Source organism: Eurytemora carolleeae, unplaced genomic scaffold (genome assembly GCF_000591075.1).
Source record: "Eurytemora carolleeae unplaced genomic scaffold, Eaff_2.0 scaffold561, whole genome shotgun sequence".
NCBI lineage: Eukaryota > Metazoa > Arthropoda > Copepoda > Calanoida > Temoridae > Eurytemora > Eurytemora carolleeae.
The window spans coordinates 1-17,926 of NW_019396938.1; the positions used below are offsets into that span (position 1 = coordinate 1).

Genomic DNA, 17,926 nt, shown 5'->3' on the forward strand with positions numbered 1-17,926 from the left:
TGTGTCTAAAAGGAGGCGTTAAAAGTCATAAAATCTCTCCTGGTTAAAATAGGAATTAATCAATCTGTAGATCTGCTATCTATCTATCTATGTGTCTTTCTACTTATTTTTCTTTCTATTTATTTTTCTTTCTACCTAGTTGTCTATCTATCTATTTATCTATTCATCTATTTATCTATTTATCTATATGTTTGTCTATTTATCTGTCTGTCCATCTGTCAGCTATCTATATATGTGTATTTCTACCTATTTTTCTATCTACCTATTTGTCTGTCTACCTATTTTTCTACATATCTATCAATCTATCCATATATCTTTCAATCTATTTATCTACCTATTTGTCTATACATCTATCTAACTAGGTTATAGTTCACTGAACCTCCTACTCCTGCATCTGGATGAGGAACATGGAGCTGAAGCACAGCAGAAATATAGTTGTCCGTACTGTGAGTTCGCCTCAAGGTATGGATAGGATAGACATGATATGACAGGATAGGATAGGATAGGACACGACATGATAGGATAGGACAGGACAGAATTGAATAGTACAGGACAGAATAGAATAGGATAGGACAGAATTCGACAGTATTCGACAGTATTCGACTGGATAGGACAGGATAGGACAGGATAGGACAGGATAGGACAGGATGAGACAAGATGAAACATAAAAGGATAGAAAGGAACAGAAAAACACATAAAAAAGTACTAAAAAGACATGATAGGACTGGTCAGGAATTGGAGGAAATGGACAGGAAATGAACAGGAAATGGACAGGAATTGAACAGGAAATTGACAAGAAATGTACCTAGTGGACAATAAATTAAAAAAAATTGAAGCAAAATATTAAAAAATCACAATTCATGTTATAAAAAGGAAATTTGACAGCAAATTAAAATTAATAATTATTAAATGGGCTAGCGCCCTTTTTATTGAAAACAAGGTTGTTTATCGCAATAATAATTATATAAATTCAATAGATGATATTGAACCAACCTAAAATTAAAATAAAAGACGGGAAATATAAATGCACTTTTCTTCCAGGAATAAGAACCTGTTAATCAAGCACTGCAGGAGTTCTGAACATATCTCCGGGGTAGAGCTAAACCTAGCTCCCTTCAGGAAACTATCTAAACCCAGCCTACCCGGAGACCTAGCAGTTAGTAAAGGTATGTAGAGCTAAACATTCTAAACCCGGCCTACCCGGAGACCTAGCAGTTAGTAAAGGTATGTAGAGCTAAACTATCTAAACCCAGCCTACCCGGAGACCTAGCAGTTAGTAAAGGTATGTAGAGCTAAACATTTTAAACCCAGCCTACCCAGAGACCTAGTAGTTAGTGAAGGTATGTAGAGCTAAACATTCTAAGCACAGCCTACCCGGAGATCTAGTAGTTAGTAAAGGTATCTAGACTCTAGAGCTAAACTATCTATTTATCTATCTATCTATCTATCTATCTATCTATCTATGTATCTATCTATCTATCTATCTATCTATTTATGTATCTATGTATCTATGTATCTATCTATCTATCTATCTATCTACCTATCTATCTATCTATCTATCTATCTATCTAGGGAAGGAACTGAAGATGTGTCCTGTTTGTCAGTTTGGCGTAGAAGGGGATAGAGCTCTGAAGTCCCATCAGAAACTTCATGTTACAGGTCAGTAAATGGCTGATTTTATTATTGATTGATAAATTGGTTAGTTGATTGATTGATTAATTAGTTGATTGAATGTTTAATTGATTAGTTGATTGACTGAATAATTAATTGGTTGATAATCTGCTTGGTTAACTGATTGGTTAATTGATTCGTTTATTGATTAGTTTGTTTGTAGGTTGATTGATTGATTGATTTCAGGATTTGCATTTGAATGTATGTTCTGTTTGATGGGATTTATGGAGGAATCTCGTCTTCAAAAACACAGGAACGTCAAGGCCAACAAACTAGATATATAAACAGACTGATAATCAGCTTTCACGGGCTGGGTTAAGAAGGTCTTTAGTCGTTTGGCACGACATAATGTATTCTTACAAAAGGTTTTTGACTGCCATCTATCCGCGAGCGTTGCACAGGAGGTCATAGTTAGTCCCACTAATTACTCGCGCTTTGTCGTTAATTCGACTTTAACTCAACTCAGGATCTCAAAACCAAGCTTAGAACCTTTCCGTGGTTCTCCCAAGATTTCCAATTTAGAATTTGAGGCAAATCAATTCAGGGGTTCCTGAGTTATGATCAGATAAACAAACAAACAAACAGACAAACAGAGATTATAACTTTATATACATGGATATAGATAACCCCTAAATCATGTTTGTTTACCTAAACGTACTGCAGAAATATTCACAACAACAACTGGGAGTGCTTGACTTGCTCGGACGAATTTGACAGGTTTGATTTTAGAATGGCATATCCGACTCCCAGCAGTATCGTGGAAACCTTATCTGAGTAGTATTAAGGACGATATCGTCGTTTAGTGTTGAAATCTCAAGTTTATTGTCTCTGCAACATAAATCCGCTAATCACTATTGAAAATCTCCACTTGCAGCTAGAATATGTATCATGCATCCATAACCATGCAAAGGTAAAAGGGTACCATTGTGAATCGGAAAATAACATGCAAATTAACAAATGAAGGAGTTCCGTTCCGTCTGACAGTCCCTATAACAACAGCTAAAGAGTCCAAACTTTTTTTTAAACTGTTATTAAACCCAAATTCCAATTCCCAGAGTTCAAAAATCGTATACTAGGACGGACCCGAATACAATGTTTGCAAATGAAAAGATTATCAGAATAAATTCATTTTTTCCTATTCTCGTCTTGATACACAAGACAAATGCATTTTAAGAGGAGTTTTGTGACAAAACCAAGTNGGGGGGGGGGTGCTAGTAGATATACCTGAATAGAAGATATTTGATATATTTAGATATTTTACAATTTTGATAAATAATAATAATAATATTATTTATCTCAGTTATACAAGATTTGTAAAACATCTGGAGGATTCTGGACACAATGAAAGATACAGTCAATCCATTAACAGGTTGGTTTTATTTATCCGGGGTACAGAGAGATCTATAAAACTGTGGAATAAGAAGACGATATTTAAACATTCTTATGAGCATTTTGATGTTGTTATAAAGCAAATAGTTTCACCTTTTGCTTTTATGTCAATTTATGAAGTGAACTGGATCTGTGTTCACTATATTTCACGTTCCTTGGGTCTAATTGTATTTTAAAATTGTATTAAAAGGGCTAACGTTACTTTCCATTTAAAGAGGGGTTTTTAACCGTTATCTGATCAATATTGTGAAAAATATCTTCGTTTTTCTAGCTTCAAACACTTAATTCTATTGTTTCTGTAAAGCGTCAATTTTACGAGAAATCTTATTCATAACAAACAATTTTTCAAGAGAAGATGGTTGATATATCATGCATTATTTTTCAGTCAAAGTTATTAAGGGGTACCGTTGTGAATCAGATATGCAACTCTATAAATGAAGGGTCACTTGAAATTGCGATGACATAAAATTAAACTTCAAACAAAATTATGACGCAAATTGAAAACCTAATATTTTATTGCAACCCTAGGTGCAATCATGTACTTTATCTTTTGCAATTAGTTGTAGATTTACAACTACAATTAAATACGTTGATTGCGAATTTTCTGTTTATAAGTTTTGGATTTACAACTCTGAAAATATGAGTTAGATTTCATTTTTGAACTTAAAAATATGTGTTTAAAACTAAAGAGATTTTGCAACATTTTCAGAACCTTTTTTGAAAAAAGTAAAGATGGAGAATAAAGATATCTCAAAAGTTTTAAAGATGTTTTAAAAACTAAAGATGTTGCTAAATGGTGCTCTTACGTTCTTTTTTATGGGAATGGATTGAAAAGTTGTAAATAATCAGGCATATTTCCTAGGTATGATTTGGTATCTAAAACCAGGGAGATTGTTAACTTATCTCAAGTTTCCGTGAATACGCTGGTCAACCCACAGGAGAAACATAGCCGGGTCAACATCAAAAGGGTCAAGGTAGACGAATCATTATGTTTTTTATTCTGGAAAGAAAATTTGTTCTTCCTCTTCCCCCCCCCCCCCTTCCCCTTTTTTAAATAAATTGTTTCTGTTTTTAAATCATTTATTTTCCCAGTTAATCAATAAAAATCCAAAATATTCAGAACAAAAAAAAATTTTCAAATGGGGGTGGGGGGAATTTTTTTAACTGAAAGAATTGTATTATATACCTCTTGATTTTTTAGAAATTACTGATGTTTGGAAATGATAAAATATATCTAGTTGAAAGCAATCAATTCAATTAAATAATTTTGATATTTTTCTTTGATAAATACAAACTGATTAGTGACCAAGTTTAATTTTGTCTTCGTAAGGTGAATGTATCGAAGCTACCTGGGTGTGGTGTGTGTGACCGTTGTCGGAAGGTTCCTTGTCAGCTTTGCTTGTCGTGTCAGCGGGGACGCACGTGTCGCTTCAAGAAATGTCACATGTTTGCCAACTTGGACGAACAGGATCGAGGCAATGCAGGCGCAAAGTTTGGAAGGTACAATTACTAATGAGGATCGTTAATTATGAATAGTTAGTTTGGAAGGTACAATTACTAATGAGGATCGTTAATTACTAATTAGGATCGATAATTACTAATGAGGATCGTTAATTACTAATGAGGATCGTTAATTACTAATGAGGATCGATAATTACTAATGAGGATCGTTAATTACTAATGAGGATCGTTAATTGCACTCTTTTGCAAGTAAGGTTACTTGGAATTTGTTCTCTAACAGTTTGCGAACAATCCCTTTAAACATGTGTCCCCTCTAGGGTCGGAAGAAGGCTGCAAAGGGTCAGCAGAAGAAATCTAAAACCAACCTGGCCACGAGCAGGAGCAGGAGCAGTAGTAGGAACAGGAGTTTAACCAACACCACTAGGCGGAGGAGTAGCAGAGGAAACAGGAGGAAAGGTGGGAGTATTGCACAAAATATATTTAATTGAAAAAATTTGAAGGAGAAAAACTTTATTTAGCAGGTCTTGTAAGTAATGTTGAATCCCACCCATAAAAAAAAATAACTTGACATTCTAAACAAGTTCAAAAAAATTCTACCGATTTATTGGTTATGCATAATTTACCTAGATGTTGAAGAAGAAGTGAGTGGAGGTGAGGAAAGTGGACAGGATGAAGATGAAGTAGGAGAAAGGGGAGAGGGTCAACTTTATACCTGTAATCAGTGCAACCTCTCCTTCAGCTCACTTGCCGCATGTTCAACTCATTTGTCAAATCATAAAAATCAAAGACAATCTGAAGATTCCAGGTAAGCTACAGGAAAAGGTAAAAATTATATAGAAACATAAAAAAAAGAATGATATGGATAAATATTAATTTTTTTAGAAAAAATTCACCGGCACCATGTTTGAGGCGGCGATTGCCCCGCCGTTCAAGCCAACCCAGTTCGCCCGCCTTCACCCCTTCATCTTGCAACACCACTAATAAGGAACAGAACCAAACAAAGCTACTTTTCTCACAAATTATATCATTTTTATCATTTATATTATGTTACTTTCAATTTTGTTTAAATGATTGTTTAAATAACATTGAGTTTTTATAATGGTGATTTATTATTTGATTGATTGAATAAACTTGGTCGGGTTGTCTAGGCTGTCAAAAGAACTGAGTTTACCTACTCCTGTTCCCGCTGCTCCTACTCAACCCAAGTCAAAAGTAACCTTTTCATTGCTAGACCCCAGGATATTCCAGTCCTTAAAGATAACCCCGTCACCAAGGAAAGACGAGTCAGTGAAGATATCCCTGTCAGTGGGGACTTGAAGGGATCTAGGGAAAATCAAGTGTTAAACACTGGCCAATCTGTACACTTATGCTTGGAGGGGTTATTGAATCCTCTTGTTATGTGTACTAGGTAAGCTAAGAACCAAGTTAATTATTTTATTTATTAATAATCTCAAGTTTGCCTGGTTTATAATCCCAATTTATAGGTGTGAAGTCTTACTTGCTAATGAAGCACAGCTAAGTGAACACATCACTGAACATCATGCTTCAAGCACTCGCAAACTTTTTGAGTTTGAGCTGCGAGACCCTTGTGGTTACTGCAAGCCATGTACTAATCTAGGTAAATGCAATTTGTAATCAATTTTGAGAAAATATGCCTTTTTTCTGATCTTCGGAAAGTAGTGAGTTCCTGTGAAATAAAAATAATAATGTTTCAATCAAGATCTAGATGTTGAATTTGTGGGAAAATAGTAGCATATAGTTTGTGGCCTGAATTTCACTCGATAAGTTTTGATCAGCAATATCCTAAATAGGGGTAAGGGGGGGCAGGTGGGTTGACAAGGTTGACCTAGGGCTAAGCCAAATCTGGTTCCCAGAAGCCCCTTACTAGGTTTTGCCAGAATCTAGGAATCTTAATAGCACGAAACCCTATTGGATTTTACAGACGACCTCAGGCGTGTACAAAAGGTGTTTTCCCAAAGGCATTTTCTCAAGAGCGCCTTTCCAAGTGACAATTTCCCAAGTGGCAACTACCCCCATGTGCAATTTCCCAAGCGGCAAGTTACCTAAGGTTAGGTTAGGCCTTCTAAGGTGCCGCAGGCTGCAATGGTGGGCCAAGGGAATAAGCTAGGATGGGCAAGGACAAACTTGGTAAGTTGCCGCTTGGGAAATTGCACAGTTGGGAAGTTGCCACTTGGGAAATACCCTGGGGAAGCTACATATAGACAGAGAAGTTATGATGGGTAAAGTTGACTGGGGGCCAGAACAGCCCCAGCAATTTCCTTTAATTAACTAATCAACATCCCTTCTCTTTAACAATTGGTTCAATCTTATACCCCTAAAAAAAAAAGCGATCTTAACATTTTTTATGTTAAGAGAGTGTACAAAGTGAAGAACCCTGTATTCTGTTCCCTATTCATATGATGGGATTCAAGTTCAGACAACAGCCAGCTTCAGATCAATCTTGTCTTATTTGTCAGGTTTGCGCCATATGTTATCCAACTATGCTTTAAAATATAGATTATTCTTTTTTATTAAAAGTGTCTTCATTTTTAAGTAACAGCAGCCATATTATTTTGATTTAAGTTCTATATTAACATGTTTTCTTACTGTTAAATTTTATGCCATTTCATAACTCTTGGTTATTTTTCTTTCTTTCTTCCCTGCTTTAGGTTTCTTACCCTCCTGTTATTCCAATCAATTTTTTTCTTAACTATTCCTTTTAACAGTCTTTTTTCTGTCATTCTCAGTTGCCTTTGTTTAATTTTAGCAGTGACTTTTCTTTTCTTTTAAAATTTGGTTCTGCTCTAATTAATTGTACTGTTACAAAAAGTAACTTGCTAACTGTCTAAATCTGTTATTCCTCAGGAGGTTCTGAAAGGAGGTCAGCTTGTTGAACATCTGCAGCTTCACTCTGGGATCCATCCTGCTGCCTGTAAACATTGTTTCAAGGAGTTTACAACTTTTAAACTTCTTAGAGCTCATTCTCAAGGCTGCAGGTCATTCATGCTTAAATTTACTCATTCATTTATTCTTCCTCGTCAAATATTAACTATTCAGTGTAGTTTACCGCATTTTGTTTAGGTTTCGTAAGAGCAGTAAGTACAAGTGTATGCTATGCAGTACAGTTGAGAGTAGTCAAATTGATGTCCTGCACCATTACCACAGCCAGCATAGCAGTAGGCTGAATGTTACCCTGAGACCATTAGTTGATGCTCTGTTCACAAGGCGAGAAAAACCAGAGGAGTCTTCGTCACAGGAAGAAGAGATTTCTTGTGATGAAAAATCCTCAAGCCTACAGAAACCAGTCTTCACCCCTTTCATTCAGTCGGATGATCTCAAAAAGTCAGATTTGCAGAAAATTCTAGAATTTATTTCTCAAAATTCAAAGGTAAGTTATAGGAATGTATAAAAAAGATCAAATGTGTGCATTTATTTAGGATTAGAACAATTGATTATTCTTATTCTTTATCAACTTATTGTTTATCTTGACTTGACTAGGATGTATTGGGAGTCTCTATGGATCTAATTCAAGCATATTTTAATTCTGGTCTAGAATCTTCTTGGTTTAAGTACTCGTTACAGGTAAATCTAGCAAATAAATAAGTCAAGTCTGTTCATGTACATTGCACAACAATTATATTCAATTACTAGCTGAAGTGCCCGGCTTTGCCCGTGGAATTTTGAAGAAGAAAAATGCATAGCCTATGTTTCAGCCAATTTGGTTCATCTGTTTGGCCAGCTGACATATATATATATATATGAGCAAACAGCTTTATCGTACAGATATATCAATGATTTTCATTCTCTTGGCTTGAAGGGACTAAATTATTCATTTATAGGCTAATTTGAAGGACTATGTAAAGAACGGTTACCTCAATGTTAAGAACATAGGAGAAGAAGAGGTCTATACCATAACAAGGGCAGGCAAGGAAAAACAAGGACTGGAGGACAAAGAAAGATGCAAGAGAAAAGGAACTTCAAATAACTCCCGAAGAAGAAGCAAACGGTTAAAAGATGAATCATCTCCTAAACTTGTTTCCCAGATAGAGCCTGCTTCTGCACAAGATGTTGTAAAGATTGTTGAAGAAGAAACTCTGCCATGCATCGCAGATTTTGACAATTCAGACTCAGAACCGGATATTGAAGAGTGGAAAAACAATCTGGATAGTTTTTTAAATGATGATCCATATAGTCCAGAAAGGAAAGATGTTGCAGCAAGTGCTGATCAGGGGTCCTTTAAAGATGCACTGCCCAGGGCTGAATCAAAACTTGAAGATTTTTCAGATTTTGATGTTATTTCAGCTGATGTAGAGCTTACAGATATTGAACCAACTTTGAACTCCAACACTCCTCCCCTGATACCAAGTACTTTAACTCTTCTCTCTGAGGAGCCCAATCTTATTCATAGCATACCTTCCAATTCTATAAGTCTTCCAATAAATCCTGTAATCTCAACAGCAAAAACTGATTTTTCTAAATATGAAGAGCCATCTGTAAATACTGTCATCACTCAACCTCAGTTAAGAACACTTGATTGCACTTCTTCCTCCAACCAAACTACCATGTGTTCCAGTTCCACAGATTCTCCAGAAATGACCAGCACTTCCAATATAAACATTACCCTAGATCCATCTCAAACCATGAAACCTCTAACTAAAACTTATTGCATGAAAGATACTGATGCAACCAGCCCTTCAATAATACCAAGTAATCCCTCGACCAAACCTACTCATTCAAGTTCTGAATTAACAGCATCTGCCAGGGAACAGAAAGGAACAGCACAAACAGTTTTGAGTGTTAATTTGCCTTCTTGTACAAAACAAAATCCTGTTGTACAATCCAAAATTCCCTCTAGTCAACTAAAAAACAGCACATTGAGTTCCATGTCATCTCCTTCAATCGCAACTTCTACAGCCATCTCAAAAACCCATGGCCCAACCTTGCATGAACCCAGTACCCAACAGTCATTAAGCACACCACAGCTCTGTAATTCTGTGATAAATGTCTCTTCTGCGCCTAAATTAACAGTACCAACTTCTGACAGCAGCTCTAAAGTCAGTGTTCAAAACAGCAGTAATGTTGAAACTGGCTTTAATTTAATTGGTTCCGAGGAAGTTCCTGTCCCTGAACTCAAGTCTAATTGTCAAGACGTTATAGGACCTGACCCACATGCAACAGAAGACAAGGATGTAAATAGTTCAAACATTGATACTTCTGTTGTTAAAGCCCTCTCAATTGAATATCAGACTATCCTGAAGAACAAAGGCCTTTCCTTGAAGAAAATTGTTGAAAATAAAAACATAAAACTCCATAAGCAAGAGAGTTCTGAGCCAGAGAAAAGAGATAAAGAATCTATTTTAAAAATTCAAGGCTCAGAAGATTCTGTTTCCAGAGCCAGTCCAATTCTTGTTAATGAGAAAACAAAACTAAAGCAGGTGAAGTGACTTTTTAAATCAATTCTGTTTAATTTTTTTTAACAAAAATTCAATTTCTAATATTTTACCATTTTAGAACAAAGTTCCAATCTACAGGAGGGAGCCAAGCTTTAAACCTTCCAAACCTGCTGACCCAATCAAGCCTCCATCAAGACCACCCTCTCGAGCTACCTTTCATCGACCCCAGTCAGCCCCTCCACCACCAGTCAGCTCAGAGAGAAAGGTTTGCCAAAGGAAAAAGTTCGGATTGGTGAATACAAAGTTTTATGGGAAGCATATAACAACTAAGAACTCCCTGGTAGAGAGTAATGATGCATACAGTACTCTGGACTTCTCTTCAGCAGATGAGGGAATGGAAACTAGACCAGAATCTGAAGCTAAACCTGATCCAAATCTTACAAAAGTTAATACAAAATCTCTTGGAACTGGAATCAAACATGTCATTGTTCCAGGAGCTGTAGATATTGCTCACAGAAAAACTCATAAAGAGATAGTTGTGGCAAAAGTTATCCCTGCTAAGAGTTGTATGAAGGAGAATTCATCTGGTTCTGCAGTGTCCCTTGATGAATACCAAATCAAAGGTCTTAAAACTATCATTTCTAAAGCTAAACTACCAGGTGAAGATTTACCCCTTGTAACAAAACAAATCAGATGCAATAGTAAAAACCAGGATAATGAATTAGATATTCCCTCATCTTCTCAACATCCATTGACAGAGGAAGAGTCTGTATCAAACATTGTTCCCAACTCAATTAAACCTACTAGTTCAGATCAAGGGAAAGAGAACCTAGAGTCGGTACCCAAGCAGTCTAAGAATGTAACATCATGCAATCATGTTACAGAGAAGGTTTCTTTTAGTAGCCAGAATACATCTGAACATTTCTCTCTAGACAGCCAATATGGATCCACCAAGGTAACAGAAACATGTTTAAAGGGATCTGGAAACCCTCTTCTAACATCTGGGCATATTCCAGAAAAGGTTTTGGTGACAGCACAACATTTGCTAGATACTGCTTACATTGCTAGCCAACATGTAAAGGAAATCCAAAAACCTAAAAGGCCATATCATGCTACTAGAAGAAAACGTTCTCAACATTTAGGAATGGACAATCTTAAACTTATCTACACTGGTACTATTGTCAAACCTGACAATGCAGATAAAGACGATATAGACAAGACAAGACAAGATAGGTTTAAAGCTCACAAATATGCGGATATTGCTGTGAAAACATGTGATAAAGCTGGTCTAATTATTGTGAACCATGGCAAAGAGGGCCATAGAGCTGGTGTGGAAGCTGAAAAGGCTGCTAAATATGCTGAAAAAGGTAAAAATGAAACTGAAAACTTTATCGATCATAAGAACGCTAGGATGGGTAACATTGAAAACGCCTCTGAGAAAGCTGAATTGAAGGTAGAAAAAATAACCCATGAGGGCAATTTATCATCAAATCATTTGAAATCTATGAAAACTTCCACATCACCTTCTGTTCCTGAATCTATTGTGTCCAAAGGAAAGACCATTGAAAAAGCCTCTAATGAGCAAACAGCAAGATTAGAATCACAAAAGGAGGATTCAGTGGATACAGTTCTTGAAAAAGATACTACTGAAAATTCTAAAGAATTAAATTTTGAAAGTAAATCTGACAAAACAAAAACATTAAAGATTATCACCAATGGTAAAGAAAAGGATATAGATTATGAAGAAATGTGCATAAACGCGGTTAAACAGCTAGCTGTGTCAACAGGGGCCAGTGTAAAAGATGTTCATCAGCTCTTGACAAAGAGTGGAATTCGTTTACAGAAACCAATTGTCTCATTGTGCCTCAGCTCTGCAGCAGTGTCTGGTAAACTGGAACAGGTTGAGGCAGGTGGTTCTAGCTATTACAAGGTAGGATCTGACACCGGTCAGCCTTCTGTTTCACTTGGTGAATCAGGGTCAGGAGCAGGGAGACGGAATAAATCTCCACGGAGATCTGAACCTCAAACATCAGCATCAAACTCAAAACTAAATCCCGAAAGCAGGAAAAGTTCTAGTTCTTTTTCAAGCCTCCTGCCAGCACCACAATCAGATTATAGTTCTATCAAGGAGACATCACTGGTCAAAGGGAACAAACTCAATGTTAGAACGCATGAACCGATTACTAGCCCATCAGATGAAGAAACTGCCAGTAATAAAAAAGATGAAAAAAAGAATGACAAAGTTGAAATCCATAAACATGACAGTATATCAGATGATATCAGCAGCAATGATGGGAGGGATTCAAATGATGCCCTAGATGAAGAAGAAGAAGATCCCAACGTACATGCCCATCTACTTAAAAAGGCTGAGAAAAGGAATAAGAAAGAGAATCAATTGGAGATAAAGGAAAGAGCAGAGACAAAGGACACTTCAGAGGCTTTTCCAACCAACCCAACTTGTCCTGTTTGCTTTAGGTTAGTTTTGGAAATTTTAGTTTTTTATTAACCCTTCATTAATAAAACAAAAAATATATTTTCATAATATTGTCAAACGACCCTTTAATGACGAGTGCCAAAAAAGTTACATAACTGTACCCTAAAGTTTTGGTTTTCTTTCTGTTATTTCATGGAACGCCTTGTTTTTATCTAGAGCCTAGACCAAGTTAATGTTAATAAAACTATTTATACAATCCCTTTAACGGGACTAAAAGCTTTTTTTACTAATCCTCCATGTGCGCATTACCATACTGCCGGAAATCATATTGGAATTATCAGATTTTAAAATTTTTCAACCTGAGAAAAACAACCATACCTTCTAGATTATATATCAGATCTAGGTTTTAAGGGTACCATTGTGGATCGGGCATTGCAATCTTTGTAGGGTCACTTTAAATAACGTTTACAGTCCCTTTAAATTACATTATTTAAGATTTCTGCTGAACGGGGCGAGAATGAAAAAGCATATTCAAGAGAACCATCCGAACTTCAACGTACATGAGCCTATCAAGGTTACTGGAGTCAAACCTAGACCTTCTCCTGGATATCCAGAGAACGGATTAATCTCCGAGAACCCGACCCAATCCAGTCCTTCAATGTGTCTATCAATATCTCCATCGGGATCTACCAGCTCTATTGAGTCTAGTCAAACAGGAATTAAACTAAGGTAAACAATTTATATATATTACTTATTTATTTATTTATGTAAATATCTATAGTTTCAAGAAAACATTTTGAATTTTTTTAGCCTATGTTACCCCTGCTGAATCATCGGGTTTCAAGTCAAAATTCTAAACTTTTTTTCGGATATATTTATATGCAGTCTACTGAGTTATAATCTCAAGTTTCAGAAAATGCCACCCAGGGAATTTGGAGTAAATTCATTTTTAGGAAATTGTAGAAATCAAGTGCATTTTCAGGTTTAAAATCAAACGTAATTGTAGTTTCAAGGCTTAAATTAGCCTTTTCTTGTGGTTTTCAAAGCTTATTTTTGAATCTCAGATGGTCCTCAAATTTTGTGAATTTTCCTTGACAGTCTTAAGACATGTTGAAGCAAAAAGTCAGAGCCCTATGTTTGACTGCCGAAACACTGCCTGAATGAGTCCTTTTGAAGCGAAAACAGTAAAAATCACATCAACAAACAACGCCGTATCTAGACAGCCTGGCAGTTGTCTAATGGCTTTGATTTTTTGCTACAATATGGCAATTGGCTATTTAAGAAAAGAGACAACATTTGAGGACTATGTCACTTATGGTTAACAAGATAACTTTGAAAAAATACAAGAAGCAAATCAAAGTTTAGAAACGGAATTTACACTTGATCTTAGACCAGTAAATGCACTTGATTTCTACAATTTCTTAAAAATGAATTTGCTTAAGAATCCCTAGGTGGCATTTTCTGAAACGTGAGATTTAATAAACTCAGTAGACTGCATATAAATATATTCCTAAGAAAAAAATTGAGGTGTTTTGACTTGAAACCTGATGGTTCATTTTCTACAGTGTGTACGGTGCCCATGGGTTCCCTAACAAAATGCCACCCAATATTGTCCAGCCGTTTGGCCAGCTAGCTAACATATATAAAATACATACATATATATATATATATGAGCGAGGAGCTTTATTATATAAAATATATTCTTTGCTTGTCTGTCTGTTTCTTTGGTTGTATCCAATAAACTTCAAAACGGCTGAACAGAGGCTCAATTTTTTTTGGCAATTCACATGGCCAATAGGGTAGGTTTAGGGCTGGGTAAAGAATAAAAACATTTGGCCAGAAAAAGATTATTTTTTTTAAAAATATAAAGTCTTCTTCCAAAATTCCAGAGGACTGGGGCGAAGCATTTTGCTACGTGTCTTCTATACGATGCCGCCTGTAGCACATATCTTCTAAATAATAATAATATTAATAATAATAAAGAGTAGCTGTAATAAGAAAATTGGATAGAGTTTGGGGTCAAACCCCCCCCCTCCCTCCCTCCTCCCTCCCTCTTGTATTTATTGTACGTTAATACCATAGATAAAGAATGATTGCGCATAAGACGACATTTTTTATCTTGAAAGATATAAATGTACAGAGATGTTCTAAAGATATTTCTATTATATAGATTAACTAGGTCGGTTGTGAACATTGGCTGTTCTTATGTCATTGAGTACTTGTGGTGTACATGAGTTCTGTAGAGAGAAATTTAAGTTAGTTCAGTCCTTCTCATGTCCTTCTTCAGTTTTCGTCAATATGATAATTTGATAATTTGATATTCTCAAAACAAAATTCACTCCTGAGTGGTTTAATAATTGTGAAATCCATTAAAACACCAAACCACCCCCGCTTATCATTGAAGTACACTTTGACCCCTAGAAGTATGAGTTCGCGGACTGTACAATTCTTGGTGATTTTGCGTACATAAGCTATCTATGTTTATTTATTTATCTATGGTTATTACTCAGATTTGTATACATGTAGGATCAGCTTTAAGAGTCCATCTTGTGAGAGGAAGATGGAAGTGAAAGAAGAAAAGGAGAAAGGAGATATTGAGGAAAATTATGAAGATGAGGAAAATAGGAGGAAAAAGAAGGAGGAGATTGAGGAGAAAAGGAGAAAAGAGAGGAAAAGAAAACGACCTCGAGACAATATAATCGGCAGAGTGGATATGCACAATATTAAAAGGTTTGTTATGGCTTTAAGTTTGTAAATAGAATTTTATATAAGTTGTCTTCCATATGCCCAAAAAATGCAAAAGAAACCCTGATTGCTTATTGTTGATTTTTGTTAATTGGTTGATTTTGTTTTATTTGATTTTTGTTAATTGGTTGATTTTGTTTTATTTGATTTTTGTTAATTGGTTGATTTTGTTGTAAGTTAGTTGTTTTGTTGTTTGCTGGCATTTTTCATTGTACCTGGTTGGTCGAATAGTCCTCCATTTGGTTTGCAGGCTTTGTTCTATATTTGGATATTTTATTTTAATTGGATGCATGATTGATAGATAGATTAATTGATTAATTGATTAAATGATGGATTGATTGATTGATTGGTTGATTAATTGATTGATTAATTGATTGATTAATTGATCATTCTAGGATGAAGATAACAATCGGAGATGAGTTGATGGGTGAGAGAAGGATGGTTCATCACCCAGCACAAAACCAGTTGTGGGCCATGATAAGCTGGGAGCTGCCGACCATAGCAGTGTTGATCAGGATGCACGGTTCGAGCCAATCCTATCCATCTTCGGGACTGAGTCCTACTGGCTATATACTTTTAGTTATAGTATTATCAAAATATGACAAATGATGCATCATCAGAAAGCTCTAATGCTCTACTTTTAGAATCTGCAAAAAAATTGTAAATTTGCTAGAGTTTTTTTTTGCTAAATCCTGTCATAAAGTAACAATGTTTGCAAACAAATGTCGAAAAAATTCTAAATTATACATTTTTGGAAAGCCCTTGACCATGCCATTTCAAATATGCAAAACTTTGTGCAAAATAATTAACCTGATGTGTAATTAGGAAAACTAAAATGTGCAAATTTCTTTTGACCGGATGTATGCAAATAATTTGCAAAATTTCTTTTCAAAAACTGAAATCTGCTTCCTTATGGTAAAGGCTTTCCAAAAAGCTAAAAATTATTAAAATCTGACAACTGAAAGTGGGTCAAAACAAAGATTTAGTTTGCTATAGAAAAAAGTAGTCATTCCATGCAGACTTAGACAGTTAGTACAAAAGCCCGGTTTTAGACTTAAAGGGAGGGCTACGGGTATTTAGGAAAAGTGAGAATATGTCAACAGCCTCAGGCTAACACTTTTGAGTTATGTAAAAAACCTACAGGGGATCAATTTGACCCCACCCCTAGCAGGAATAGGGTTAAGACTTCTTTCCAAAGGATAATCCTATGAAGCATCAGAAATTTCCGAAATTTTGCATGTACCCTCTAATTGTGGTCATCTACAAAGATCACAAATTTGAGATCGGAGTTCATTGACCTCCATGAACTCTGAAAATACGGAAAAATATCACTTTTTTCACTCGAATTAAATTGTCATAAGTTAATCAGACATGTTTTTATTTTTTTCTACCATATAGGTCATGCGATGATCTATATAGACACATATATCCGAACTCCATTTTGACCTCCTTTCGATAATGATCTCTAAAATGGTCAAATGTTAAATCAATGAAGATAATCAATGGTATGGTGTCAGAATGGAATCGGAATTCACCAAAAACCTATGATTTGATACCTCACATGACTTATTTTCATAGATTTCATATTTGCAATTTTTAGAACCATCAAGAATTTTTCTTTTTGCATGTAAGTAAATAAGGAAGTAAATTTCAACAATGTTTTAAGAAAAGTGGCTCAAAGATCTACAACCGATGGCCGAATTTAAAGAATTTGAGCGGCGGTTTAAATCTAAGCCGCGACTTAAATATGGTTGGTTCCACTTAAAATTGTATCAAATGTTTCAAGATTTAAGCCGGCGCTTAATTTAAACCGGGTTTTGGCAGATTTAAACCGCGGCTCAAATTCTTTAAATTCCATCTCTAGTAATTTTAATTCAGATTTGGATTAAATTTGAAAAAATATTGCCATTTCACTTAGTTTCTTTTTAATTTGAGAAAAATACTCAGCCTTGCAGTGTTCAGTACAGGGCGGAGAATGTTAGATAAAATACTTTTCAGATGCAGCTAAACTGAAGTTGTTTTATTGCTGAGTGCAGACAGAACTAGAAATAGTAATATTCTAAAATATTCTTTTGGTTTCCCATACCATTCTTTAAAAGTCTCAAAGAACTAAGCGTAAAGAGTTTTTTGCTTGAGTAATTTAATGAGTTTCTATTATTGGGAAAAATTCTAATTTAAAATTGTTGAATAATCTATATAAAGGTTAANCTATATTATGAGATATAATTGTTTTAAATTAACCTAAAATTATGCATTGGTCTTTGATTTTACCGAACTAACTTACCATAAATTTGTATAGCCCTAGACATGAACATTTTAGAACCCTAAGCCACATATTCTTAAGCTTTAGTTTTCAGGAAGAAATTGGCAAATTTCTCATCAATTTTATTCTTGGGAGCAATTGTAGCCTTAGGATCACAGTCGACATAGTAGATAAAGTAGTAATCTCCTTATTTTGGTTTGTTTGACCAATCATAACTCAGAAACCCTTTGAGCAATTTGCTTGAAGTTTTGATTTGGGAAGTCGTCAGAAACAAGATAAACCCCTTCACTGGAATCTCCGGTTCATTTCAAGTACCGAGCCGAGTTTGAACCAGCTAAAGCAAGCTGTACAGTACACACTACATACAGACTTTATAAGACAAAACGGGATTTTACGCCCATTAGAGGCTCAGTATTAGACCAGTGTAATGTTCCTTTTGTGCCTTGACCAATTTCCTTGAAATTTTGATTTGCACAGTCGTTAAAACCAAGAGAATTAGTCCATAGTTTGGTTTACAAATTCTTTTGGTGGGTTGACCTTTATTGCGAATGTTTATTTTCCAGGTAAAGC

At 35.4% G+C, this 17,926-nt stretch overlaps 1 protein-coding gene across 1 annotated transcript; it reads left to right on the forward strand.

Annotated features, from left to right (window-relative positions):
- Positions 1-1,218: 1,218 nt before the first annotated feature.
- On the forward strand, positions 1,219-17,300 carry LOC111710321 (uncharacterized). The gene is made up of 23 exons (XM_023484384.1): positions 1,219-1,282; positions 1,573-1,659; positions 1,858-1,924; positions 2,335-2,388; positions 2,972-3,040; positions 3,923-4,034; positions 4,391-4,560; positions 4,772-4,775; positions 4,839-4,977; positions 5,149-5,326; positions 5,404-5,506; positions 5,670-5,929; positions 6,006-6,139; positions 6,895-6,998; positions 7,387-7,517; positions 7,603-7,909; positions 8,020-8,103; positions 8,361-9,956; positions 10,033-12,389; positions 12,844-13,077; positions 14,875-15,078; positions 15,489-15,616; positions 17,296-17,300. The coding sequence occupies exons 2-23, from the start codon at positions 1,587-1,589 to the stop codon at positions 17,298-17,300; spliced, it is 6,513 nt and encodes a 2,170-aa protein (XP_023340152.1). The 5' UTR covers positions 1,219-1,282; positions 1,573-1,586.
- Positions 17,301-17,926: the final 626 nt, after the last annotated feature.